The sequence below is a fragment of the Symphodus melops genome (genome assembly GCF_947650265.1).
Source record: "Symphodus melops genome assembly, chromosome: 11".
NCBI classification, from domain to species: Eukaryota; Metazoa; Chordata; class Actinopteri; order Labriformes; family Labridae; genus Symphodus; species Symphodus melops.
The window spans coordinates 22,667,627-22,694,708 of record NC_136701.1 but is presented as its reverse complement, the minus strand read 5'-3'; the positions used below and the strand labels follow the sequence as shown (position 1 = coordinate 22,694,708).

Genomic DNA, 27,082 nt, shown 5'->3' with positions numbered 1-27,082 from the left:
AAGATTCTAGTTTCGACTCCTGGCTAGCTCGTTGCCAATTTTAGAAAGTGCGCGTCCTCGTACTTGTACTCCTCAACTGAAAAGAGCCACGTCCTAGCCTGTGGACTCTTTGAGTTTGTCATCCTCAGCTATTGTGAAACCTCCACTTGTGAACCTTCATTCTGTGAAAACACATCTCCTGGAAGTGCACAGTATTGCTGGATGAAGGGTAAGTAGAAGTGGACAGACTTTTGTCTTTCCTCATGAGCATTTCAGATGAGAATGGCATTTGAAAGTCAGATCTGAAAATACTCTACAACAAGCAGCTCGATTCTCATGCAAGCAGGTGGCCGTGATCGTATAGTGGTTAGTACTCTGCGTTGTGGTCGCAGCAACCCCGGTTCGAATCCGGGTCACGGCAAGAGTGTCCGACGGAACTACTTTTATGTGATTGCTCTTAAATACCAACCTTTCCTTTGATCGTCATAGTCTTAAACTGGACAGTGCACAGCACTCACCCAGCCTTTTCACTACCATTTTCACTGCATGCCACATGCCTAAAGTCGATGTTGTTCCCTGTGAATATATGCTGCTTGTTCCCTTCGATAGCTCAGTTGGTAGAGCGGAGGACTGTAGGATGTTAAAACAGGTATCCTTAGGTCGCTGGTTCAACTCCGGCTCGAAGGATGTGCATTTTGTTGGCGTCCAATATTGTGAGCTTTGACGGATGATCGTATCACCATGAAAGGTGTGAATATCATGACTCAACTTGACGGCAGAATTCTATCTTTTCATCAAATGGAATTTAAACTGGACAGTGCACAGCACTCGCCCAGCCTTTTCACTATCATTTTCCACAAACATTTTCACAGAGAACAGACGCATTGCCTTTGTATTGAGTGGATTGGAGGTCGCTGTCAGTGCATGCCAAAGTGGGCTAGTGGCGCAATGGATAACGCGTCTGACTACGGATCAGAAGATTCTAGTTTCGACTCCTGGCTAGCTCGTTGCCAATTTTAGAAAGTGCGCGTCCTCGTACTTGTACTCCTCAACTGAAAAGAGCCACGTCCTAGCCTGTGGACTCTTTGAGTTTGTCATCCTCAGCTATTGTGAAACCTCCACTTGTGAACCTTCATTCTGTGAAAACACATCTCCTGGAAGTGCACAGTATTGCTGGATGAAGGGTAAGTAGAAGTGGACAGACTTTTGTCTTTCCTCATGAGCATTTCAGATGAGAATGGCATTTGAAAGTCAGTTCTGGAAATACTCTACAACAAGCAGCTCGATTCTCAGGCAAGGAGGTGGCCGTGATCGTATAGTGATTAGTACTCTGCGTTGTGGTCGCAGCAACCCTGGTTCGAATCCGGGTCACGGCAAGAGTGTCCGACGGAACTACTTTTATGTGATTGCTCTTCAATATCAACCTTTCCTTTGATCGTCATAGTCTTAAACTGGACAGTGCACAGCACTCACCCAGCCTTTTCACTACCATTTTCACTGCATGCCACATGCCTAAAGTCGATGTTGTTCCCTGTGAATATATGCTGCTTGTTCCCTTCGATAGCTCAGTTGGTAGAGCGGAGGACTGTAGGATGTTAAAACAGGTATCCTTAGGTCGCTGGTTCAACTCCGGCTCGAAGGATGTGCATTTTGTTGGCGGCCAATATTGTGAGCTTTGACGGATGATCGTATCACCATGAAAGGTGTGAATATCATGACTCAACTTGACGGCAGAATTCTATCTTTTCATCAAATGGAATTTAAACTGGACAGTGCACAGCACTCGCCCAGCCTTTTCACTATCATTTTCCACAAACATTTTCACAGAGAACAGATGCATTGCCTTTGTATTGAGTGGATTGGAGGTCGCTGTCAGTGCATGCCAAAGTGAGCTAGTGGCGCAATGGATAACGCGTCTGACTACGGATCAGAAGATTCTAGGTTCGACTCCTGGCTAGCTCGTTGCCAATTTTAGAAAGTGCGCGCCCTCGTACTTGTACTCCTCAACTGAAAAGAGCCACGTCCTAGCCTGTGGACACTTTGAGTTTGTCATCCTCAGCTATTGTGAAACCTCCACTTGTGAACCTTCATTCTGTGAAAACACATCTCCTGGAAGTGCACAGTATTGCTGGATGAAGGGTAAGTAGAAGTGGACAGACTTTTGTCTTTCCTCATGAGCATTTCAGATGAGAATGGCATTTGAAAGTCAGATCTGAAAATACTCTACAACAAGCAGCTTGATTCTCATGCAAGCAGGTGGCCGTGATCGTATAGTGGTTAGTACTCTGCGTTGTGGTCGCAGCAACCCCGGTTCGAATCCGGGTCACGGCAAGAGTGTCCGACGGAACTACTTTTATGTGATTGCTCTTAAATATCAACCTTTCCTTTGATCGTCATAGTCTTAAACTGGACAGTGCACAGCACTCACCCAGCCTTTTCACTACCATTTTCACTGCATGCCACATGCCTAAAGTCGATGTTGTTCCCTGTGAATATATGCTGCTTGTTCCCTTCGATAGCTCAGTTGGTAGAGCGGAGGACTGTAGGATGTTAAAACAGGTATCCTTAGGTCGCTGGTTCAACTCCGGCTCGAAGGATGTGCATTTTGTTGGCGTCCAATATTGTGAGCTTTGACGGATGATCGTATCACCATGAAAGGTGTGAATATCATGACTCAACTTGACGGCAGAATTCTATCTTTTCATCAAATGGAATTTAAACTGGACAGTGCACAGCACTCGCCCAGCCTTTTCACTATCATTTTCCACAAACATTTTCACAGAGAACAGACGCATTGCCTTTGTATTGAGTGGATTGGAGGTCGCTGTCAGTGCATGCCAAAGTGGGCTAGTGGCGCAATGGATAACGCGTCTGACTACGGATCAGAAGATTCTAGGTTCGACTCCTGGCTAGCTCGTTGCCAATTTTAGAAAGTGCGCGTCCTCGTACTTGTACTCCTCAACTGAAAAGAGCCACGTCCTAGCCTGTGGACTCTTTGAGTTTGTCATCCTCAGCTATTGTGAAACCTCCACTTGTGAACCTTCATTCTGTGAAAACACATCTCCTGGAAGTGCACAGTATTGCTGGATGAAGGGTAAGTAGAAGTGGACAGACTTTTGTCTTTCCTCATGAGCATTTCAGATGAGAATGGCATTTGAAAGTCAGATCTGAAAATACTCTACAACAAGCAGCTCGATTCTCATGCAAGCAGGTGGCCGTGATCGTATAGTGGTTAGTACTCTGCGTTGTGGTCGCAGCAACCCCGGTTCGAATCCGGGTCACGGCAAGAGTGTCCGACGGAACTACTTTTATGTGATTGCTCTTAAATATCAACCTTTCCTTTGATCGTCATAGTCTTAAACTGGACAGTGCACAGCACTCACCCAGCCTTTTCACTACCATTTTCACTGCATGCCACATGCCTAAAGTCGATGTTGTTCCCTGTGAATATATGCTGCTTGTTCCCTTCGATAGCTCAGTTGGTAGAGCGGAGGACTGTAGGATGTTAAAACAGGTATCCTTAGGTCGCTGGTTCAACTCCGGCTCGAAGGATGTGCATTTTGTTGGCGGCCAATATTGTGAGCTTTGACGGATGATCGTATCACCATGAAAGGTGTGAATATCATGACTCAACTTGACGGCAGAATTCTATCTTTTCATCAAATGGAATTTAAACTGGACAGTGCACAGCACTCGCCCAGCCTTTTCACTATCATTTTCCACAAACATTTTCACAGAGAACAGATGCATTGCCTTTGTATTGAGTGGATTGGAGGTCGCTGTCAGTGCATGCCAAAGTGAGCTAGTGGCGCAATGGATAACGCGTCTGACTACGGATCAGAAGATTCTAGGTTCGACTCCTGGCTAGCTCGTTGCCAATTTTAGAAAGTGCGCGCCCTCGTACTTGTACTCCTCAACTGAAAAGAGCCACGTCCTAGCCTGTGGACACTTTGAGTTTGTCATCCTCAGCTATTGTGAAACCTCCACTTGTGAACCTTCATTCTGTGAAAACACATCTCCTGGAAGTGCACAGTATTGCTGGATGAAGGGTAAGTAGAAGTGGACAGACTTTTGTCTTTCCTCATGAGCATTTCAGATGAGAATGGCATTTGAAAGTCAGATCTGAAAATACTCTACAACAAGCAGCTTGATTCTCATGCAAGCAGGTGGCCGTGATCGTATAGTGGTTAGTACTCTGCGTTGTGGTCGCAGCAACCCCGGTTCGAATCCGGGTCACGGCAAGAGTGTCCGACGGAACTACTTTTATGTGATTGCTCTTAAATATCAACCTTTCCTTTGATCGTCATAGTCTTAAACTGGACAGTGCACAGCACTCACCCAGCCTTTTCACTACCATTTTCACTGCATGCCACATGCCTAAAGTCGATGTTGTTCCCTGTGAATATATGCTGCTTGTTCCCTTCGATAGCTCAGTTGGTAGAGCGGAGGACTGTAGGATGTTAAAACAGGTATCCTTAGGTCGCTGGTTCAACTCCGGCTCGAAGGATGTGCATTTTGTTGGCGTCCAATATTGTGAGCTTTGACGGATGATCGTATCACCATGAAAGGTGTGAATATCATGACTCAACTTGACGGCAGAATTCTATCTTTTCATCAAATGGAATTTAAACTGGACAGTGCACAGCACTCGCCCAGCCTTTTCACTATCATTTTCCACAAACATTTTCACAGAGAACAGACGCATTGCCTTTGTATTGAGTGGATTGGAGGTCGCTGTCAGTGCATGCCAAAGTGGGCTAGTGGCGCAATGGATAACGCGTCTGACTACGGATCAGAAGATTCTAGGTTCGACTCCTGGCTAGCTCGTTGCCAATTTTAGAAAGTGCGCGTCCTCGTACTTGTACTCCTCAACTGAAAAGAGCCACGTCCTAGCCTGTGGACTCTTTGAGTTTGTCATCCTCAGCTATTGTGAAACCTCCACTTGTGAACCTTCATTCTGTGAAAACACATCTCCTGGAAGTGCACAGTATTGCTGGATGAAGGGTAAGTAGAAGTGGACAGACTTTTGTCTTTCCTCATGAGCATTTCAGATGAGAATGGCATTTGAAAGTCAGATCTGAAAATACTCTACAACAAGCAGCTTGATCCTCATGCAAGCAGGTGGCCGTGATCGTATAGTGGTTAGTACTCTGCGTTGTGGTCGCAGCAACCCCGGTTCGAATCTGCGTCACGGCAAGAGTGTCCGACAGAACTACTTTTATGTGATTGCTCTTAAATACCAACCTTTCCTTTGATCGTCATAGTCTTAAACTGGACAGTGCACAGCACTCACCCAGCCTTTTCACTACCATTTTCACTGCATGCCACATGCCTAAAGTCGATGTTGTTCCCTGTGAATATACGCTGCTTGTTCCCTTCGATAGCTCAGTTGGTAGAGCGGAGGACTGTAGGATGTTAAAACAGGTATCCTTAGGTCGCTGGTTCAACTCCGGCTCGAAGGATGTGCATTTTGTTGGCGGCCAATATTGTGAGCTTTGACGGATGATCGTATCACCATGAAAGGTGTGAATATCATGACTCAACTTGACGGCAGAATTCTATCTTTTCATCAAATGGAATTTAAACTGGACAGTGCACAGCACTCGCCCAGCCTTTTCACTATCATTTTCCACAAACATTTTCACAGAGAACAGACGCATTGCCTTTGTATTGAGTGGATTGGAGGTCGCTGTCAGTGCATTGCAAAGTGGGCTAGTGGCGCAATGGATAACGCGTCTGACTACGGATCAGAAGATTCTAGGTTCGACTCCTGGCTAGCTCGTTGCCAATTTTAGAAAGTGCGCGTCCTCGTACTTGTACTCCTCAACTGAAAAGAGCCACGTCCTAGCCTGTGGACTCTTTGAGTTTGTCATCCTCAGCTATTGTGAAACCTCCACTTGTGAACCTTCATTCTGTGAAAACACATCTCCTGGAAGTGCACAGTATTGCTGGATGAAGGGTAAGTAGAAGTGGACAGACTTTTGTCTTTCCTCATGAGCATTTCAGATGAGAATGGCATTTGAAAGTCAGATCTGAAAATACTCTACAACAAGGAGCTTGATCCTCATGCAAGCAGGTGGCCGTGATCGTATAGTGGTTAGTACTCTGCGTTGTGGTCGCAGCAACCCCGGTTCGAATCCGGGTCACGGCAAGAGTGTACGACGGAACTACATTTATGTGATTGCTCTTAAATACCAACCTTTCCTTTGATCGTCATAGTCTTAAACTGGACAGTGCACAGCACTCACCCAGCCTTTTCACTACCATTTTCACTGCATGCCACATGCCTAAAGTCGATGTTGTTCCCTGTGAATATGTGCTGCTTGTTCCCTTCGATAGCTCAGTTGGTAGAGCGGAGGACTGTAGGATGTTAAAACAGGTATCCTTAGGTCGCTGTTTCAACTCCGGCTCGAAGGATGTGCATTTTGTTGGCGGCCAATATTGTGAGCTTTGACGGATGATCGTATCACCATGAAAGGTGTGAATATCATGACTCAACTTGACGGCAGAATTCTATCTTTTCATCAAATGGAATTTAAACTGGACAGTGCACAGCAATCGCCCAGCCTTTTCACTATCATTTTCCACAAACATTTTCACAGAGAACAGACGCATTGCCTTTGTATTGAGTGGATTGGAGGTCTCTGTCAGTGCCTGCCCAAGTGGGATAGTGGCGCAATGGATAACGCGTCTGACTACGGATCAGAAGATTCTAGGTTCGACTCCTGGCTAGCTCGTTGCCAATTTTAGAAAGTGCGCGTCCTCGTACTTGTACTCCTCAACTGAAAAGAGCCACGTCCTAGCCTGTGGACTCTTTGAGTTTGTCATCCTCAGCTATTGTGAAACCTCCACTTGTGAACCTTCATTCTGTGAAAACACATCTCCTGGAAGTGCACAGTATTGCTGGATGAAGGGTAAGTAGAAGTGGACAGACTTTTGTCTTTCCTCATGAGCATTTCAGATGAGAATGGCATTTGAAAGTCAGTTCTGAAAATACTCTACAACAAGCAGCTTGATTCTCATGCAAGCAGGTGGCCGTGATCGTATAGTGGTTAGTACTCTGCGTTGTGGTCGCAGCAACCCCGGTTCGAATCCGGGTCACGGCAAGAGTGTCCGACGGAACTACTTTTATGTGATTGCTCTTAAATACCAACCTTTCCTTTGATCGTCATAGTCTTAAACTGGACAGTGCACAGCACTCACCCAGCCTTTTCACTACCATTTTCACTGCATGCCACATGCCTAAAGTCGATGTTGTTCCCTGTGAATATGTGCTGCTTGTTCCCTTCGATAGCTCAGTTGGTAGAGCGGAGGACTGTAGGATGTTAAAACAGGTATCCTTAGGTCGCTGGTTCAACTCCGGCTCGAAGGATGTGCATTTTGTTGGCGGCCAATATTGTGAGCTTTGACGGATGATCGTATCACCATGAAAGGTGTGAATATCATGACTCAACTTGACGGCAGAATTCTATCTTTTCATCAAATGGAATTTAAACTGGACAGTGCACAGCACTCGCCCAGCCTTTTCACTATCATTTTCCACAAACATTTTCACAGAGAACAGACGCATTGCCTTTGTATTGAGTGGATTGGAGGTCGCTGTCAGTGCATGCGGAAGTGGGCTAGTGGCGCAATGGATAACGCGTCTGACTACGGATCAGAAGATTCTAGGTTCGACTCCTGGCTAGCTCGTTGCCAATTTTAGAAAGTGCGCGTCCTCGTACTTGTACTCCTCAACTGAAAAGAGCCACATCCTAGCCTGTGGACTCTTTGAGTTTGTCATCCTCAGCTATTGTGAAACCTCCACTTGTGAACCTTCATTCTGTGAAAACACATCTCCTGGAAGTGCACAGTATTGCTGGATGAAGGGTAAGTAGAAGTGGACAGACTTTTGTCTTTCCTCATGAGCATTTCAGATGAGAATGGCATTTGAAAGTCAGTTCTGAAAATACTCTACAACAAGCAGCTTGATTCTCATGCAAGCAGGTGGCCGTGATCGTATAGTGGTTAGTACTCTGCGTTGTGGTCGCAGCAACCCCGGTTCGAATCCGGGTCACGGCAAGAGTGTCCGACGGAACTACTTTTATGTGATTGCTCTTAAATACCAACCTTTCCTTTGATCGTCATAGTCTTAAACTGGACAGTGCACAACACTCAACCAGCCTTTTCACTACCATTTTCACTGCATGCCACATGCCTAAAGTCGATGTTGTTCCCTGTGAATATATGCTGCTTGTTCCCTTCGATAGCTCAGTTGGTAGAGCGGAGGACTGTAGGATGTTAAAACAGGTATCCTTAGGTCGCTGGTTCAACTCCGGCTCGAAGGATGTGCATTTTGTTGGCGTCCAATATTGTGAGCTTTGACGGATGATCGTATCACCATGAAAGGTGTGAATATCATGACTCAACTTGACGGCAGAATTCTATCTTTTCATCAAATGGAATTTAAACTGGACAGTGCACAGCACTCGCCCAGCCTTTTCACTATCATTTTCCACAAACATTTTCACAGAGAACAGACGCATTGCCTTTGTATTGAGTGGATTGGAGGTCGCTGTCAGTGCATGCCAAAGTGGGCTAGTGGCGCCCCCCGCCACCCGTCGGTCGAGGTGAATCTTGGTAGTGGCAACCAATCACGTCCCTGTCTGCTACCAAGAATCTACCAGAATTCTACCACGATGTGGCCAATCAGCGCTCGTATCGCTACCAAGATTCACACCGATGTCCCGCCCCACTCGGATGTCCCCGCCTCAGAGTTGCTTAGTAACGCCAGCGCCGGCTTCTGGTAAGTAAACTTTTATTAAAATAAATATATTCACCGAATTACTAGCCCGGCCCAAGGCTACTGTTAGTTGTTTTAACTTAGTTCGTGTAATGTGGCTATGAGCATAGCATGACAAGGCGATCATGACTGAATGTAATGGGTGTAAAAAAACAGGCATATAGGAAAGTAGTGTTTGGGTCGAATTAACCCGTTTTGTGTTTTTAATTACCGTAAAACAATACAATAACAAGTGATTTCCACCTGAAACTTCATGGCCTTACATTATTTTCAGTAAAAAAAAATTACAAGAATGATGAAACGAAGGACCATTTCATTGTTAAATGTGAAAACAGTTTTAAAAAAGTGTAATCATGCTATAGTGTTGATAATACAAGTTTGTGTGTGTATATATATATATATGAAACCGCTACACACACACACACACACACACACACACACACACACACATATACATACATACATACATACATACATACATACGTATACATACATACATACATGACATGCGGGACACAGGGATACAAGACATTAGTGTTCAACAACTGCTGTCCTCCCTCCCTTACATATTTAAACCATAGATAAACCCGAAACAAGATGGAGAGGACCCCCTATATGACTCAGAATAAACAAATTACAAATTAAACCCGTGCAATTAAAAATAGACTCATATTTATATAAAGAAATGTAGATAACCTGTGAAGTAAAATAAATGTATGTGCTATTTTAAAGACAAATGTTCCTTTGAGAACAATAAAACCTTATATCTTAACTTATCTTATGTGATGAAGTGTGCTATTGGAGGATACATTTGATCAGCTGATAAAACTGAAGTTTTTTTTTGTTTTGTTTTGTTTTGTCTTCAGGTACAGCAGGCGTTGTAGGTCACAGGAACAACAAACTGTGATGCAAGGCATCCCAGCTCCAGACGCACCGATGGCAGCAACTGAAACGCTTCTTGCAGCTTTGCAGAAAGGAGCTGCTGAACCTCATTCTTTCATTCTTCCTCCTAACTGCTGGGGAGGCAAAGCTAAAGAGAAGGCCACAACCTCAGACTATCTCCCAGGCTTCACAACCCCAACATCCTCTCTTTCCCCCATCCGTGCAGTGTTCTGCAGGACCCTCACAGATGATGCTCGTCACCATGCCACCATCATTCATGCCACCCTTCACTCAGACACAGACCTCAAATAAAGATATCCCATACACAACCCTGCAATACAGAAAGAGAAAGCAAGACAAAGAGCGCGCTGGACAAATGACAAGAAAATATGAGAAGAAGTCGGATGTCATCATATGCAAAAAGTGCAACAAGGACAGAAAGCCACAGTCACATCGCCAGTACTTTGGAAACTGGTTCTGCACAGAGTCTGAGACTCAATCTTACGAAGAATGGAGGGCTGAGCTGGCAAAACATGGATATGGGAAGAAACAAAAGCCAAGCAATGAAAACCCTTGAGTTTCTTAAGTCTGTCTACTTACTCTACTCCAGTGTGTAGCTGTGAACCTGAATACCAGGAGTACAGTTGGAAAACTGGAAAAGGCTGGCTACATGCGGTTCATGTTTGCTGTGTCATATGCCATTATTGTTTTTATTATTATTCTATTTTTTTTTCTATTTTTTTATGCAACACTTGATTGTTCTTGTAATCACTGTGTTGTTTATTAATGTTTTTCATAAAATGTCAAATTGAACAAACAAACATTTCTGTCTTCATTTCTTCTTTATCCTCTTTAGATAAATGAAACAAATCTAAATGTGTCTTTTTCTTTTCTTTTTATTGCCCATAAGATATAACACACAGGCACTCATAGGCTATATAAATATCTATAGTCATCTACATACATGCTTTTGAATACTAGTCAGTTTCTCTTGAGGGTAATAATCCTTAATATTAAAATAAGGGTTATTGATGCCAAATGTTGTGGGGAATTTAATATAGGCTTATACATTTTGCAAAAATACTAAAATTATGGTTAAAACACGATTTGATAATCTTGCAAACTACAAATAATATTTAAAGGGGATTAAGGAAAACGTTTGATTTGGTATGCAAGCCAATCTGCCACCTGCTGTCCGAATAATGCCACAACAGGACAAAACCAGCCAAATAAACGAGTTCTTATCGTTGTTTATAACTGTGTATAGTGACATTAGGCAAAGATTAATTGCACACGGGTTTATATATTTGATTTGGAAACATTAATATACAATGTTTATGATGTGGGAATCCCAACGAGTTCATCATGAACAGGATTCGATCCACTGATCTCAGCGTCATTTCAACCGATTTCTTGTTGTTTACCTCGACCAATGCGCGCTGGCCTTGGCGCAATGGATAACGCGTCTGACTACGGATCAGAAGATTCTAGGTTCGACTCCTGGCTAGCTCGTTGCCAATTTTAGAAAGTGCGCGTCCTCGTACTTGTACTCCTCAACTGAAAAGAGCCACGTCCTAGCCTGTGGACTCTTTGAGTTTGTCATCCTCAGCTATTGTGAAACCTCCACTTGTGAACCTTCATTCTGTGAAAACACATCTCCTGGAAGTGCACAGTATTGCTGGATGAAGGGTAAGTAGAAGTGGACAGACTTTTGTCTTTCCTCATGAGCATTTCAGATGAGAATGGCGTTTGAAAGTCAGTTCTGGAAATACTCTACAACAAGCAGCTTGATTCTCATGCAAGCAGGTGGCCGTGATCGTATAGTGGTTAGTACTCTGCGTTGTGGTCGCAGCAACCCCGGTTCGAATCCGGGTCACGGCAAGAGTGTCCGACGGAACTACTTTTATGTGATTGCTCTTAAATACCAACCTTTCCTTTGATCGTCATAGTCTTAAACTGGACAGTGCACAGCACTCACCCAGCCTTTTCACTACCATTTTCACTGCATGCCACATGCCTAAAGTCGATGTTGTTCCCTGTGAATATACGCTGCTTGTTCCCTTCGATAGCTCAGTTGGTAGAGCGGAGGACTGTAGGATGTTAAAACAGGTATCCTTAGGTCGCTGGTTCAACTCCGGCTCGAAGGATGTGCATTTTGTTGGCGTCCAATATTGTGAGCTTTGACGGATGATCGTAACGCCATGAAAGGTGTGAATATCATGACTCAACTTGACGGCAGAATTCTATCTTTTCATCAAATGGAATTTAAACTGGACAGTGCACAGCACTCGCCCAGCCTTTTCACTATCATTTTCCACAAACATTTTCACAGAGAACAGACGCATTGCCTTTGTATTGAGTGGATTGGAGGTCGCTGTCAGTGCATGCGGAAGTGGGCTAGTGGCGCAATGGATAACGCGTCTGACTACGGATCAGAAGATTCTAGGTTCGACTCCTGGCTAGCTCGTTGCCAATTTTAGAAAGTGCGCGTCCTCGTACTTGTACTCCTCAACTGAAAAGAGCCACGTTCTAGCCTGTGGACTCTTTGAGTTTGTCATCCTCAGCTATTGTGAAACCTCCACTTGTGAACCTTCATTCTGTGAAAACACATCTCCTGGAAGTGCACAGTATTGCTGGATGAAGGGTAAGTAGAAGTGGACAGACTTTTGTCTTTCCTCATGAGCATTTCAGATGAGAATGGCATTTGAAAGTCAGTTCTGGAAATACTCTACAACAAGCAGCTTGATTCTCACGCAAGCAGGTGGCCGTGATCGTATAGTGGTTAGTACTCTGCGTTGTGGTCGCAGCAACCCCGGTTCGAATCCGGGTCACGGCAAGAGTGTCCGACGGAACTACTTTTATGTGATTGCTCTTAAATACCAACCTTTCCTTTGATCGTCATAGTCTTAAACTGGACAGTGCACAGCACTCACCCAGCCTTTTCACTACCATTTTCACTGCATGCCACATGCCTAAAGTCGATGTTGTTCCCTGTGAATATACGCCGCTTGTTCCCTTCGATAGCTCAGTTGGTAGAGCGGAGGACTGTAGGATGTTAAAACAGGTATCCTTAGGTCGCTGGTTCAACTCCGGCTCGAAGGATGTGCGTTTTGTTGGCGTCCAATATTGTGAGCTTTGACGGATGATCGTAACGCCATGAAAGGTGTGAATATCATGACTCAACTTGACGGCAGAATTCTATCTTTTCATCAAATGGAATTTAAACTGGACAGTGCACAGCACTCGCCCAGCCTTTTCACTATCATTTTCCACAAACATTTTCACAGAGAACAGACGCATTGCCTTTGTATTGAGTGGATTGGAGGTCGCTGTCAGTGCATGCCAAAGTGGGCTAGTGGCGCAATGGATAACGCGTCTGACTACGGATCAGAAGATTCTAGGTTCGACTCCTGGCTAGCTCGTTGCCAATTTTAGAAAGTGCGCGTCCTCGTACTTGTACTCCTCAACTGAAAAGAGCCACGTCCTAGCCTGTGGACTCTTTGAGTTTGTCATCCTCAGCTATTGTGAAACCTCCACTTGTGAACCTTCATTCTGTGAAAACACATCTCCTGGAAGTGCACAGTATTGCTGGATGAAGGGTAAGTAGAAGTGGACAGACTTTTGTCTTTCCTCATGAGCATTTCAGATGAGAATGGCATTTGAAAGTCAGTTCTGGAAATACTCTACAACAAGCAGCTTGATTCTCATGCAAGCAGGTTGCCGTGATCGTATAGTGGTTAGTACTCTGCGTTGTGGTCGCAGCAACCCGGTTCGAATCCGGGTCACGGCAAGAGTGTCCGGCGGAACTACTTTTATGTGATTGCTCTTAAATACCAACCTTTCCTTTGATCGTCATAGTCTTAAACTGGACAGTGCACAGCACTCACCCAGCCTTTTCACTACCATTTTCACTGCATGCCACATGCCTAAAGTCGATGTTGTTCCCTGTGAATATGTGCTGCTTGTTCCCTTCGATAGCTCAGTTGGTAGAGCGGAGGACTGTAGGATGTTAAAACAGGTATCCTTAGGTCGCTGGTTCAACTCCGGCTCGAAGGATGTGCATTTTGTTGGCGGCCAATATTGTGAGCTTTGACGGATGATCGTATCACCATGAAAGGTGTGAATATCATGACTCAACTTGACGGCAGAATTCTATCTTTTCATCAAATGGAATTTAAACTGGACAGTGCACAGCACTCGCCCAGCCTTTTCACTATCATTTTCCACAAACATTTTCACAGAGAACAGACGCATTGCCTTTGTATTGAGTGGATTGGAGGTCGCTGTCAGTGCATGCGGAAGTGGGCTAGTGGCGCAATGGATAACGCGTCTGACTACGGATCAGAAGATTCTAGGTTCGACTCCTGGCTAGCTCGTTGCCAATTTTAGAAAGTGCGCGTCCTCGTACTTGTACTCCTCAACTGAAAAGAGCCACGTCCTAGCCTGTGGACTCTTTGAGTTTGTCATCCTCAGCTATTGTGAAACCTCCACTTGTGAACCTTCATTCTGTGAAAACACATCTCCTGGAAGTGCACAGTATTGCTGGATGAAGGGTAAGTAGAAGTGGACAGACTTTTGTCTTTCCTCATGAGCATTTCAGATGAGAATGGCATTTGAAAGTCAGTTCTGGAAATACTCTACAACAAGCAGCTTGATTCTCATGCAAGCAGGTGGCCGTGATCGTATAGTGGTTAGTACTCTGCGTTGTGGTCGCAGCAACCCCGGTTCGAATCCGGGTCACGGCAAGAGTGTCCGACGGAACTACTTTTATGTGATTGCTCTTAAATACCAACCTTTCCTTTGATCGTCATAGTCTTAAACTGGACAGTGCACAGCACTCACCCAGCCTTTTCACTACCATTTTCACTGCATGCCACATGCGTAAAGTCGATGTTGTTCCCTGTGAATATACGCCGCTTGTTCCCTTCGATAGCGGTGCGCGACGGCGGTTAGACTGTATATTATCCTCCAGTCACGCTCTCCTGTTCTCATCTTTCTTCATTATTCTAAGCCAATCGCGTCGCCCCATTTCCATCTTTCTTCAAAAATGTTAGCCAATCGCCGGGCTGGCTTTCCATCTTTCGCTCGGAGCCAATCAGAAGCTGGCATTCCATCTTTTGCTCCGAGCCAATCACAAGCTAGAATCTTGCCTCGGCATCCCGCCCATAAAGTTACTCCATCAACGCGCCCACTTTATAACGCAGGTACATCGCCGGAGATTTCCATTCATCCACGGAACTTTGTCTCTCAAGGTAAGATGCCTCAAATTCTTGTCACACATAAACTATTGTTTTTTCCGTAGTTAGATCGTTCGTTGTGCTTACTTCGGCTAAACGTTTCCAGGAAAGATCGCTAGCTAGTTAGCGAACTTTGTCATCCAAGTTTAACGTTAACCTGACAGTGTAATAACGTCATAACTTGTAAAAAGGCGGCCGAGCACCTTGCTTGAAACAGTGTATGTGTTTATTCACTAAAATAGCTGTTGCTGTAAGACTTAGTTAGAGCCGAAGTTGTGTTTCTATCGTATTTTTGCCGTGCCATCGCCATTCTTTCATTCATTCATTCATTCGTTGTATCGTCAGGTGTCCAGAGAGCCACTTTATCTTAAAACGCAATATATCATAGAATTGCCCTATTTAACGAGGCTAATGCGTAAAAATGTATTGATAGAAGATGCGTGGAGTTTGTTTGTTGAAGGCGCGAAATTGTATTTCATATTAGCCATGACTGAATAACAGAAAATATGAGCGGGAATCAGACAGTGGGCGCAATTTTCGGATATTAATTTTGATCTCTTTTGGTTATGGATGGCAACAAAAAAACACCGGGCTATGGCTGACGAGGAGTGGATGTCACGTCTACGGAGGTTCGCTGCTTCAGGGGTTTGGCCCTCGGATGCAGGAAACAGGCCTGCTCCCCGCCAGAGAAAGTGGCATCAACTTTATGATAAGGTATAGTTGTATAAAGCAATAAGAGTCACACATGATAAGGCTTTTCCCCCCCTTTTTTTAAATAAGCACTTGATTTTTTTTTTGTCATGGAATATTACAGATTGAGAAATGCCCAGTGCAGCTCAGAGGACAGGCATCTCTCTTTGGGGGGCCACGGACATGTTGCTGCGGTTTCCATAATACTAAGGTATTTTTAAACTAACATCAAATTCTAGTTATGTTGTTTTGTTGTTTTTTTCAAATGACTTCATATGTTTTTATACATCTTTAGCCGTCCAGCTCAGTCTCTGTCACTGCTATGATTGGCACTGCTCAAGGACAAGGCCCTTCAAGCGCCACTCCTTCATCCTCACCATCAGCATTAGCTGGACCTGGGCAGAGTCCTAAAAGGCCCTCTTTGACTATGGCTATGGTAAATCTTTATTCTGTTATTACGTTTACCCACTGACTCTTAACTATATTGACTTCTATGTTTTACACCATTAATAACATCATCATGCATCCTGTAAGATTACATTCCCTTTTCTTTCAGTTTACAAAACCACGGTTTGGTGGGGCCCATGGTGCAGCTTTAAAGCCCAACTTAAATGTTGCTCGGAAACCTGAAAAGGTATTGTATGAAAATGAAATACACAATAGTCTATTATGCCCAATAATGATACATGATTTAAATTTTTTTTATTACCGTGTATTTACTTCTGTGTCTCTCTCAGCCCCTTATTAGTACACCCACCAGTGCCACCACAAACATTGGCACTTCCACATCAACATCAATGAGGACATCTTTCCCTGCTCAGAGTCCCAGAAAGTATATTCAGACCAGCTCCCCTTTCTCTCTACCCCCTTCTCCAGGGTCACCAGCCACTGCTAGAGCTGTAAGAATCCTTATTGACAATTTTTTGTTGTTGCAAAACTTTACCTAAAGAGTTCAGTAATTAATTATTATAATTAATGTTGTCTTTGTGTGTCTCTGTCTGTGCATACTTTTTTATTATTAGGTTGGAACAGCTGCATCCTCCAGGGCCACTTCTGCCACTGCTGTCTCTACCACCTCTGCTACTGCGGTCTCTGCCACTGCGGTCTCTACCACCTCTGCCACTGCGGTCTCTACCACCTCTGCCACTGCGGTCTCTACCACCTCTGCCACTGCGGTCTCTACCACCTCTGCCACTGCGGTCTCTACCACCTCTGCCACTGCTGTCTCTGCCACCTCTTCCACTCCTGGTCCTGATACACCAGTGGAGGACGTGTTGGCTGCTGCTGGCCCTGACACACCCTGGCTGCCAGTGAAAATGAGGAAGACCATCCCCCTCCAGGACCAGAGATGGATCTCTGCAGCTCTGTGGAGAAACCAGCGGCTACGGTCTGACCTGAGGCTGTGGTACGAGCCACCAGAGCCAGCGCTCATCTATCATCAGGCTCCCACTCCTGAGCGCTTTTTCAACCATCGGCTTCTTGTGTGGATGCCGTATCATTTGTGGAAGGTCAGACTAACCTGTCCTGTGTGTGGGAAGCAGCTGGTGGGATATGGTGCACACAAGAGAGCCCGTCAGGTCCTTGATGTGGACAGGTACTACCTGATGGTCACAGAGACACTCAGGTGCAACAGCGTTGGTTGCAAAACCAACTACCTGTCTAGCAGCCAGACCATCCTGGACCAGCTGGACCTGGCTCACCGGCTTGAATTCAGGCTCATCTTGACTCAGAGGTGAGTATAAAGACACAACTATAATGAGCATATTAAAAAAAATGTTAATGAGGATACATATTACTGTGTCATGTTGTTGATTTGAAAAATGTCTGTCATTGAAACAAAATAATGTAAGAGGTGGAGTGTCTTTTTGTGTGTGTCTAACTGTGTCTGTCTCTTCCCATTCTTTTCATACAGATATGCTTGTGACATCCGGGTCATCCGCTTCCTGCGGGAGAGGACCCTGGGCAACAGCCCGTCACGCTTGGTGAAGCAGCTGAAGGAGAACCACAGCGAGGAGTGGCTAAAGCGCCTTTGCCAGTATCTTGGGGCATGCTCGGACTTTGTGGGCCGGCCCAGCCTGTTCCCTGTGGTGTTTCAGGACCCGCCTGAGCCTGTGGCCATTCCCACATACAAGTGGATGCTGGCGGTCTACGGGCGGGACATCCTGAGCAGGCTGGACCACATCAAAGCCAGGATCACGTCCACCTTTGGCTCCATCCTGAAGATGGACTCCACAAAGAAGGTACAATTCCTGATCACTGCTTTTATTCTCATTTTATAATTCAACAATAACCTAAAAAGGATATTCTTCATATTAAGCATTGTTAATTGTTATTTTACCTGTTATAGCTCTTATACTTACAAAGTGTAAATCAATACAGAAAAATGTATGTATTATGTATTTAGACCTACAGTATGTCACTAATTGTTTCCTGTGTTCTTGGTGTTTTCAGATCACCAAGAAGTTGTCGGGTATGGCTAAGGGGACCGCCCTCTGGCTTTCCTCTGTCAGTAATGAGGTGGGTCAGATCTTGATCAGTGTCCTGACTGCTCAGGAAGGCTCTGGACTTGATCTGATGGCGGCTGACCTCATCCGGAGATACAGGGAAGCTGGTGTGGCTCCTCCAAAGCTCCTGTATGTGGACTGTGGTTGTTGTAAGCAGGATGGGGAGGAAACAAAGTTAAAGGCCAGATTTGGTGGATGGCCAGACGTTGTAGTGAAGCTTGACATCTACCACTTCATGCGCCGGCTGGCATCAGGATGCACCAAAGATGCCCATCCCCTTTACCCCATCTTCATGGCTCGTCTGTCCTGCTGCATCTTTGAGTGGGATGCAGGAGACGTTGCCTTGCTGCGCCGGGTCAAGAGGGAGCAGCTGAAACGGGAGGGTGTTCCTGGCATCACGGACGACATGGTCAACCAGAACATCAAGAAGAGTGAGCTGGCACTCTACTGCAGAAGAAGGACAAGAGGAGAGAAGGAGACCATCTCTCTGATTGACCTCCTTCTGCATGAGCTGATGGGGGAGAAGGGCTGTGACTTCCTTGGTGTGCCACTCCTAGATGGGGAAAGAATGCCCATCATCTGGGAGCAGCAGAGGAAGCACGTCAAGTGCATCCAGGATGAGCCAGGTGTTCCTCTCTACACAGAGACGGGATCATCCACCAAGGAGGGCATCAGCCTGACCACCTACAGGTGTGCCAGGGGCTCAACATCTCTGGAGTCCTTTCACTGCCATCTGGCCAGGTTCATTCCAGGTCAGTCACCTAGCTCTTTGACATAAAGTATTTAGCATAAAATGTTTCTCCTGGCGTTGTACACAGTGCTCACCGTATTAATTAAAAATGTATTGCTTTTATTTTAAGGAACAAGTGCCAACAGTCTGAATTTTCAGCTGTACCTCCTGGAAGGCCTGAACAGGTGGAATCAGGACCGTGGTGCTGCAGCGCTGGCTGTCAAACCGCCTTCACTCCTCACCTACTCAGGGGACCTTGTGCACTGTGTCAACACCTACAGTCTCAAGGTGTTTGGAAGGAAACTTGGCCCCTCCTTCCAACCCCCTGCAGTGTATACTGGTGTGTGCAACTTTCCCATCATAATTAACATGTGTGATGATCATAGGGCTAATGTTGTCTGGTCTGGTCGGAGTCTGGAGAGTTCGCTTTGTACCTGGCTGGTAGTGACAGTAGGAAGCTGGGCTGTGAGGGGGGGGTGCTGTTCTTTGAAGCTGCTGGTGGGGATCTAAGAGAGGGGACAGTAAACAGATCCTTGAAGCGAGGGAAGGAGGGAGGAGTCTCCAGCAGAGGTGTGAATAGGGGAAGAACAAAGAGAGACATGATTGATTAAGGTCCCCTCTGATCAGTATGCAGGAGCTGGGGTGCTGACTTTGTAGTCCTATGATGAAAGTGTGTTTGACTATTTATGGTTCTGTTTAATTTAATTTGAACAGTATGTTTTTGTACTCAATGAGATCAAAATAGAAAAATCATGATGAATTGAGAATTGTTTGATTTATCTGTTTAATTATATACTTCTGTATTCTCTTTTCCTTCCCAGGAGAGCTGATTGGTATTGATTACCTGTACCGCCAGACAGGAAGGGCAATGCAGGATGTTGATCCTGACACGGAGGAGACGGAACAAATGCTGGAGGATGTGGCTGTTGAGGAGGAACCAGAGGATGAGGGTTTTGAAGATGCTGGCTTTGACCCCACACTCATCTTGCTGGAGCAAACCACTCTCAGCCAGTCTAGACCACAGCCTTCAACCACCACCACCAGCATGTCGTCTGCTGCCCCAGCTTCAACCACCACCAGCATGTCGTCTGCTGCCCCAGCTTCAACCACCACCAGCATGTCGTCTGCTGCCCCAGCTTCAACCACCACCAGCATGTCGTCTGCTGCCCCAGCTTCAACCACCACCAGCATGTCGTCTGCTGCCCCAGCTCCTACCACCAGCATGTCGTCTGCTGCCCCAGCTTCAACCACCACCAGCATGTCGTCTGCTGCCCCAGCTTCAACCACCACCAGCATGTCGTCTGCTGCCCCAGCTTCAACCACCACCAGCATGTCGTCTGCTGCCCCAGCTTCAACCACCACCAGCATGTCGTCTGCTGCCCCAGCTTCAACCACCACCAGCATGTCGTCTGCTGCCCCAGCTTCAACCACCACCAGCATGTCGTCTGCTGCCCCAGCTCCTACCACCAGCATGTCGTCTGCTGCCCCAGCTTCAACCACCACCAGCATGTCGTCTGCTGCCCCAGCTTCAACCACCACCAGCATGTCGTCTGCTGCCCCAGCTTCAACCACCACCAGCATGTCGTCTGCTGCCCCAGCTTCAACCACCACCAGCATGTCGTCTGCTGCCCCAGCTTCAACCACCACCAGCATGTCGTCTGCTGTCCCAGCTTCAACCACCACCAGCATGTCGTCTGCTGCCCCAGCATCAGGTGCAACTCCAGCTTCACCTGACCAACTGTTGGTAAGTGTTTGTGTAATGTACTGCATCATTCTGTATCACATTTGTTTCTTAGATTTCCTTCCAATTTCCGAATTATTATATTTTAATATTATAATATTTTCCAGGCGGTTGATGAGCACAACATGCCAGGAATGGAGCATGTTGACAACCTGGCAGAGTTCTTGGTGGGGCTGAGGAATCAGACTGCCCTAACGCTCACCAACCAGCAGACCAGCACCATTGTGGGGTTGTGGCAAGACCTTCTGCCCTATGACCAGCAGCGGGTGATCTATGCAGCGAGGCACCAAGAAAAACTAAAAACGGGGTATTTCAGGTCACCCAAAAAGGCCGAATTCACACCAGGAACAGACAGCATGACGCGCTATGTCCTTGGGTCAGCTGGATCCCCTGCTCAGTGGCCTGACTGTTGTCGCCTGGTAGAGGCCATCTTTATTAGACTATGTCAGCTTCACAAGAGCCCCAAGAAGCTGAGAAAGGGCAGCAGCCTGTCAAGATGGACGCTGATCCTTGAAGATTATAGGAAAATAAGACAGCTGGTCCGGGACAATGGTACAGTGATGAAGGACACTAATCTTCAGTTGTATGAGGTGAATCAGACCACCCTCACCCAGTGGCACAACAGCCGATTGAAGAGGCAGGATTGTGCAGTCCTTCTGCAGGGGGTCAACCTGCCTGCCCCTCTGCCTGTAGCACTTGTGCCTCTGCCACCAGCTCTTGTGCGCCCTACCCTTCCCCCTCAGCAGCTTCTCCCTCAGCATCCATATCATCTGCCTGTTAGTACAGCAGGACAGGCAAAGAGGAAGAACAGCAGTCAACATCCCATCCGGCCAAAGGCGCCCTTTCAGAGACAGTTATTTGCAGCTGCCTCTGCTACAGCCCCTGTTATTCCAGCCCCTGCCCAAAGCCCATTCCTGTTTTTCGCTGTGCCTCAAGTTCCCTCTGCCAGGCCTATCGTCCCTGCTGGCCCTCTTCCCCCTCCAACCCCTACTCCGAGGCCCTACAACCGCACTGTTAATTACAATAAATGTAGTAAGTGCCACCAGCCAAGAAATAAAGAAAGTGGCCACAGCCAATTCCGTGGCTACATTTATTGTCCGTCCACTGCTGGGATGCCACTGGAGCAGTGGCTTGAGGACATCAAGGAGAAAAGGGCAGAGAAGAGATAAACTCTGTCTCATTCTGGCTTTGACCCCACACTCATCTTGCAGGAGCAAACCACTCTCAGCCAGTCTAGACCACAGCCTTCTACCACCACTAGCATGTCGTCTGCTGCCCCAGCTTCAACCACCACCAGCATGTCGTCTGCTGTCCCAGCTTCAACCACCACCAGCATGTCGTCTGCTGTCCCAGCTTCAACCACCACCAGCATGTCGTCTGCTGCCCCAGCTTCAACCACCACCAGCATGTCGTCTGCTGCCCCAGCTTCAACCACCACCAGCATGTCGTCTGCTGCCCCAGCTTCAACCACCACCAGCATGTCGTCTGCTGCCCCAGCTTCAACCACCACCAGCATGTCGTCTGCTGCCCCAGCTTCTACGACATCAAGGAGAAAAGGGCAGAGAAGAGATAAACTCTATCTCATTCAGAATTCATTCAATTTTTCAATTTGTATATAAAACTTGTATATATTTCAATAAATGTGTGTTTCTGCTACATTTCTTTCATTTCACTTATTGCCTAGCAGTATGACACAGTAATAGAATAATAATATTGCAATTCCTATAATATTTGAATTGTATACCACTTTACTTCTGACAAAAAAACAAAAAACAAACACAATATCACTTTCTTACACATTATAAATGCTAAATAGAATGAAGTATTGATTTAATTCAAACTAGATACGGATAAGTGCTTTAATTTTAAATTACTTTATCATATGAACAACTTAAAACATGCATCATTTTGGTCCAGGCAGGATTCGAACCGCTGATCTTCAGATCCAAACTTCCTTATTCTCCCCCTTACGAAAAACAAATAATTTTGGGTAATTTCTGAAATTTAATAAAAAAGAATGACTTGGAGTAACTTTTTGACTCAGAAGGACAATGTAGAGTTCTAATTTATTTCAAATTTTTCCTCATTTTCTTCCTTTTCCTCTTCTTTCTTCTTCCCTCTTCTTCCCCCTTCTTCCCCTTCTTTCCTCTTTCTTCCCCCCCCCATACAGTCTATTGTTCCCCAGCTTTAGCGGAGTTGGTAGAGCGGAGGACTGTAGGATGTTAAAACAGGTATCCTTAGGTCGCTGGTTCAACTCCGGCTCGAAGGATGTGCGTTTTGTTGGCGTCCAATATTGTGAGCTTTGACGGATGATCGTAACGCCATGAAAGGTGTGAATATCATGACTCAACTTGACGGCAGAATTCTATCTTTTCATCAAATGGAATTTAAACTGGACAGTGCACAGCACTCGCCCAGCCTTTTCACTATCATTTTCCACAAACATTTTCACAGAGAACAGACGCATTGCCTTTGTATTGAGTGGATTGGAGGTCGCTGTCAGTGCATGCCAAAGTGGGCTAGTGGCGCAATGGATAACGCGTCTGACTACGGATCAGAAGATTCTAGGTTCGACTCCTGGCTAGCTCGTTGCCAATTTTAGAAAGTGCGCGTCCTCGTACTTGTACTCCTCAACTGAAAAGAGCCACGTCCTAGCCTGTGGACTCTTTGAGTTTGTCATCCTCAGCTATTGTGAAACCTCCACTTGTGAACCTTCATTCTGTGAAAACACATCTCCTGGAAGTGCACAGTATTGCTGGATGAAGGGTAAGTAGAAGTGGACAGACTTTTGTCTTTCCTCATGAGCATTTCAGATGAGAATGGCATTTGAAAGTCAGTTCTGGAAATACTCTACAACAAGCAGCTTGATTCTCATGCAAGCAGGTTGCCGTGATCGTATAGTGGTTAGTACTCTGCGTTGTGGTCGCAGCAACCCCGGTTCGAATCCGGGTCACGGCAAGAGTGTCCGACGGAACTACTTTTATGTGATTGCTCTTAAATACCAACCTTTCCTTTGATCGTCATAGTCTTAAACTGGACAGTGCACAGCACTCACCCAGCCTTTTCACTACCATTTTCACTGCATGCCACATGCCTAAAGTCGATGTTGTTCCCTGTGAATATACGCTGCTTGTTCCCTTCGATAGCTCAGTTGGTAGAGCGGAGGACTGTAGGATGTTAAAACAGGTATCCTTAGGTCGCTGGTTCAACTCCGGCTCGAAGGATGTGCGTTTTGTTGGCGTCCAATATTGTGAGCTTTGACGGATGATCGTAACGCCATGAAAGGTGTGAATATCATGACTCAACTTGACGGCAGAATTCTATCTTTTCATCAAATGGAATTTAAACTGGACAGTGCACAGCACTCGCCCAGCCTTTTCACTATCATTTTCCACAAACATTTTCACAGAGAACAGACGCATTGCCTTTGTATTGAGTGGATTGGAGGTCGCTTTCAGTGCATGCCAAAGTGGGCTAGTGGCGCAATGGATAACGCGTCTGACTACGGATCAGAAGATTCTAGGTTCGACTCCTGGCTAGCTCGTTGCCAATTTTAGAAAGTGCGCGTCCTCGTACTTGTACTCCTCAACTGAAAAGAGCCACGTCCTAGCCTGTGGACTCTCTGAGTTTGTCATCCTCAGCTATTGTGAAACCTCCACTTGTGAACCTTCATTCTGTGAAAACACATCTCCTGGAAGTGCACAGTATTGCTGGATGAAGGGTAAGTAGAAGTGGACAGACTTTTGTCTTTCCTCATGAGCATTTCAGATGAGAATGGCATTTGAAAGTCAGTTCTGGAAATACTCTACAACAAGCAGCTTGATTCTCATGCAAGCAGGTGGCCGTGATCGTATAGTGGTTAGTACTCTGCGTTGTGGTCGCAGCAACCCCGGTTCGAATCCGGGTCACGGCAACAGTGTCCGACGGAACTACTTTTATGTGATTGCTCTTAAATACCAACCTTTCCTTTGATCGTCATAGTCTTAAACTGGACAGTGCACAGCACTCACCCAGCCTTTTCACTACCATTTTCACTGCATGCCACATGCCTAAAGTCGATGTTGTTCCCTGTGAATATACGCTGCTTGTTCCCTTCGATAGCTCAGTTGGTAGAGCGGAGGACTGTAGGATGTTAAAACAGGTATCCTTAGGTCGCTGGTTCAACTCCGGCTCGAAGGATGTGCGTTTTGTTGGCGTCCAATATTGTGAGCTTTGACGGATGATCGTAACGCCATGAAAGGTGTGAATATCATGACTCAACTTGACGGCAGAATTCTATCTTTTCATCAAATGGAATTTAAACTGGACAGTGCACAGCACTCGCCCAGCCTTTTCACTATCATTTTCCACAAACATTTTCACAGAGAACAGACGCATTGCCTTTGTATTGAGTGGATTGGAGGTCGCTTTCAGTGCATGCCAAAGTGGGCTAGTGGCGCAATGGATAACGCGTCTGACTACGGATCAGAAGATTCTAGGTTCGACTCCTGGCTAGCTCGTTGCCAATTTTAGAAAGTGCGCGTCCTCGTACTTGTACTCCTCAACTGAAAAGAGCCACGTCCTAGCCTGTGGACTCTCTGAGTTTGTCATCCTCAGCTATTGTGAAACCTCCACTTGTGAACCTTCATTCTGTGAAAACACATCTCCTGGAAGTGCACAGTATTGCTGGATGAAGGGTAAGTAGAAGTGGACAGACTTTTGTCTTTCCTCATGAGCATTTCAGATGAGAATGGCATTTGAAAGTCAGTTCTGGAAATACTCTACAACAAGCAGCTTGATTCTCATGCAAGCAGGTGGCCGTGATCGTATAGTGGTTAGTACTCTGCGTTGTGGTCGCAGCAACCCCGGTTCGAATCCGGGTCACGGCAACAGTGTCCGACGGAACTACTTTTATGTGATTGCTCTTAAATACCAACCTTTCCTTTGATCGTCATAGTCTTAAACTGGACAGTGCACAGCACTCACCCAGCCTTTTCACTACCATTTTCACTGCATGCCACATGCCTAAAGTCGATGTTGTTCCCTGTGAATATACGCTGCTTGTTCCCTTCGATAGCTCAGTTGGTAGAGCGGAGGACTGTAGGATGTTAAAACAGGTATCCTTAGGTCGCTGGTTCAACTCCGGCTCGAAGGATGTGCGTTTTGTTGGCGTCCAATATTGTGAGCTTTGACGGATGATCGTAACGCCATGAAAGGTGTGAATATCATGACTCAACTTGACGGCAGAATTCTATCTTTTCATCAAATGGAATTTAAACTGGACAGTGCACAGCACTCGCCCAGCCTTTTCACTATCATTTTCCACAAACATTTTCACAGAGAACAGACGCATTGCCTTTGTATTGAGTGGATTGGAGGTCTCTGTCAGTGCCTGCCCAAGTGGGCTAGTGGCGCAATGGATAACGCGTCTGACTACGGATCAGAAGATTCTAGGTTCGACTCCTGGCTAGCTCGTTGCCAATTTTAGAAAGTGCGCGTCCTCGTACTTGTACTCCTCAACTGAAAAGAGCCACGTCCTAGCCTGTGGACTCTTTGAGTTTGTCATCCTCAGCTATTGTGAAACCTCCACTTGTGAACCTTCATTCTGTGAAAACACATCTCCTGGAAGTGCACAGTATTGCTGGATGAAGGGTAAGTAGAAGTGGACAGACTTTTGTCTTTCCTCATGAGCATTTCAGATGAGAATGGCATTTGAAAGTCAGTTATGAAAATACTCTACAACAAGCAGCTTGATTCTCATGAAAGCAGGTGGCCGTGATCGTATAGTGGTTAGTACTCTGCGTTGTGGTCGCAGCAACCCCGGTTCGAATCCGGGTCACGGCAAGAGTGTCCGACGGAACTACTTTTATGTGATTGCTCTTAAATACCAACCTTTCCTTTGATCGTCATAGTCTTAAACTGGACAGTGCACAGCACTCACCCAGCCTTTTCACTACCATTTTCACTGCATGCCACATGCCTAAAGTCGATGTTGTTCCCTGTGAATATGTGCTGCTTGTTCCCTTCGATAGCTCAGTTGGTAGAGCGGAGGACTGTAGGATGTTAAAACAGGTATCCTTAGGTCGCTGGTTCAACTCCGGCTCGAAGGATGTGCATTTTGTTGGCGGCCAATATTGTGAGCTTTGACGGATGATCGTATCACCATGAAAGGTGTGAATATCATGACTCAACTTGACGGCAGAATTCTATCTTTTCATCAAATGGAATTTAAACTGGACAGTGCACAGCACTCGCCCAGCCTTTTCACTATCATTTTCCACAAACATTTTCACAGAGAACAGACGCATTGCCTTTGTATTGAGTGGATTGGAGGTCGCTGTCAGTGCATGCGGAAGTGGGCTAGTGGCGCAATGGATAACGCGTCTGACTACGGATCAGAAGATTCTAGGTTCGACTCCTGGCTAGCTCGTTGCCAATTTTAGGAAGTGCGCGTCCTCGTACTTGTACTCCTCAACTGAAAAGAGCCACGTCCTAGCCTGTGGACTCTTTGAGTTTGTCATCCTCAGCTATTGTGAAACCTCCACTTGTGAACCTTCA

General features: G+C 45.9%; 2 protein-coding genes across 2 annotated transcripts; both read left to right on the top strand.

Annotated features, from left to right (window-relative positions):
• Positions 1 to 14,614: 14,614 nt before the first annotated feature.
• On the top strand, positions 14,615 to 19,821 carry LOC306831231 (uncharacterized protein; the record flags this gene model as incomplete). Its single annotated transcript, XM_079355189.1, has 11 exons — positions 14,615 to 15,594; positions 15,695 to 15,781; positions 15,866 to 16,006; positions 16,127 to 16,204; positions 16,308 to 16,469; positions 16,593 to 17,302; positions 17,483 to 17,810; positions 18,022 to 18,826; positions 18,935 to 19,144; positions 19,626 to 19,754; positions 19,799 to 19,821. The coding sequence occupies exons 1-11, from the start codon at positions 15,451 to 15,453 to the stop codon at positions 19,819 to 19,821; spliced, it is 2,817 nt and encodes a 938-aa protein (XP_079211315.1). The 5' UTR covers positions 14,615 to 15,450.
• A 656-nt stretch (positions 19,822 to 20,477) lies between these two features.
• Positions 20,478 to 21,979, top strand: LOC306832064 (uncharacterized protein). Its single transcript, XM_079356453.1, has 2 exons — positions 20,478 to 20,548; positions 20,653 to 21,979. Exons 1-2 carry the CDS (start codon positions 20,492 to 20,494, stop codon positions 21,712 to 21,714), a joined length of 1,119 nt encoding a protein of 372 aa, XP_079212579.1. The 5' UTR covers positions 20,478 to 20,491; the 3' UTR covers positions 21,715 to 21,979.
• The last annotated feature ends 5,103 nt before the right edge of the window (positions 21,980 to 27,082 follow it).

Excerpts from the sequence above, each read along its gene's own strand:
- LOC306832064 (XM_079356453.1), top strand. The coding sequence starts at position 20,492 with ATGTCGTCTGCTGCCCCAGCATCAGGTGCAACTCCAGCTTCACCTGAC. Across the intron at positions 20,549-20,652 it reads CTTCACCTGACCAACTGTTG|GCGGTTGATGAGCACAACAT; the intron begins GTAAGTGTTTGT and ends AATATTTTCCAG.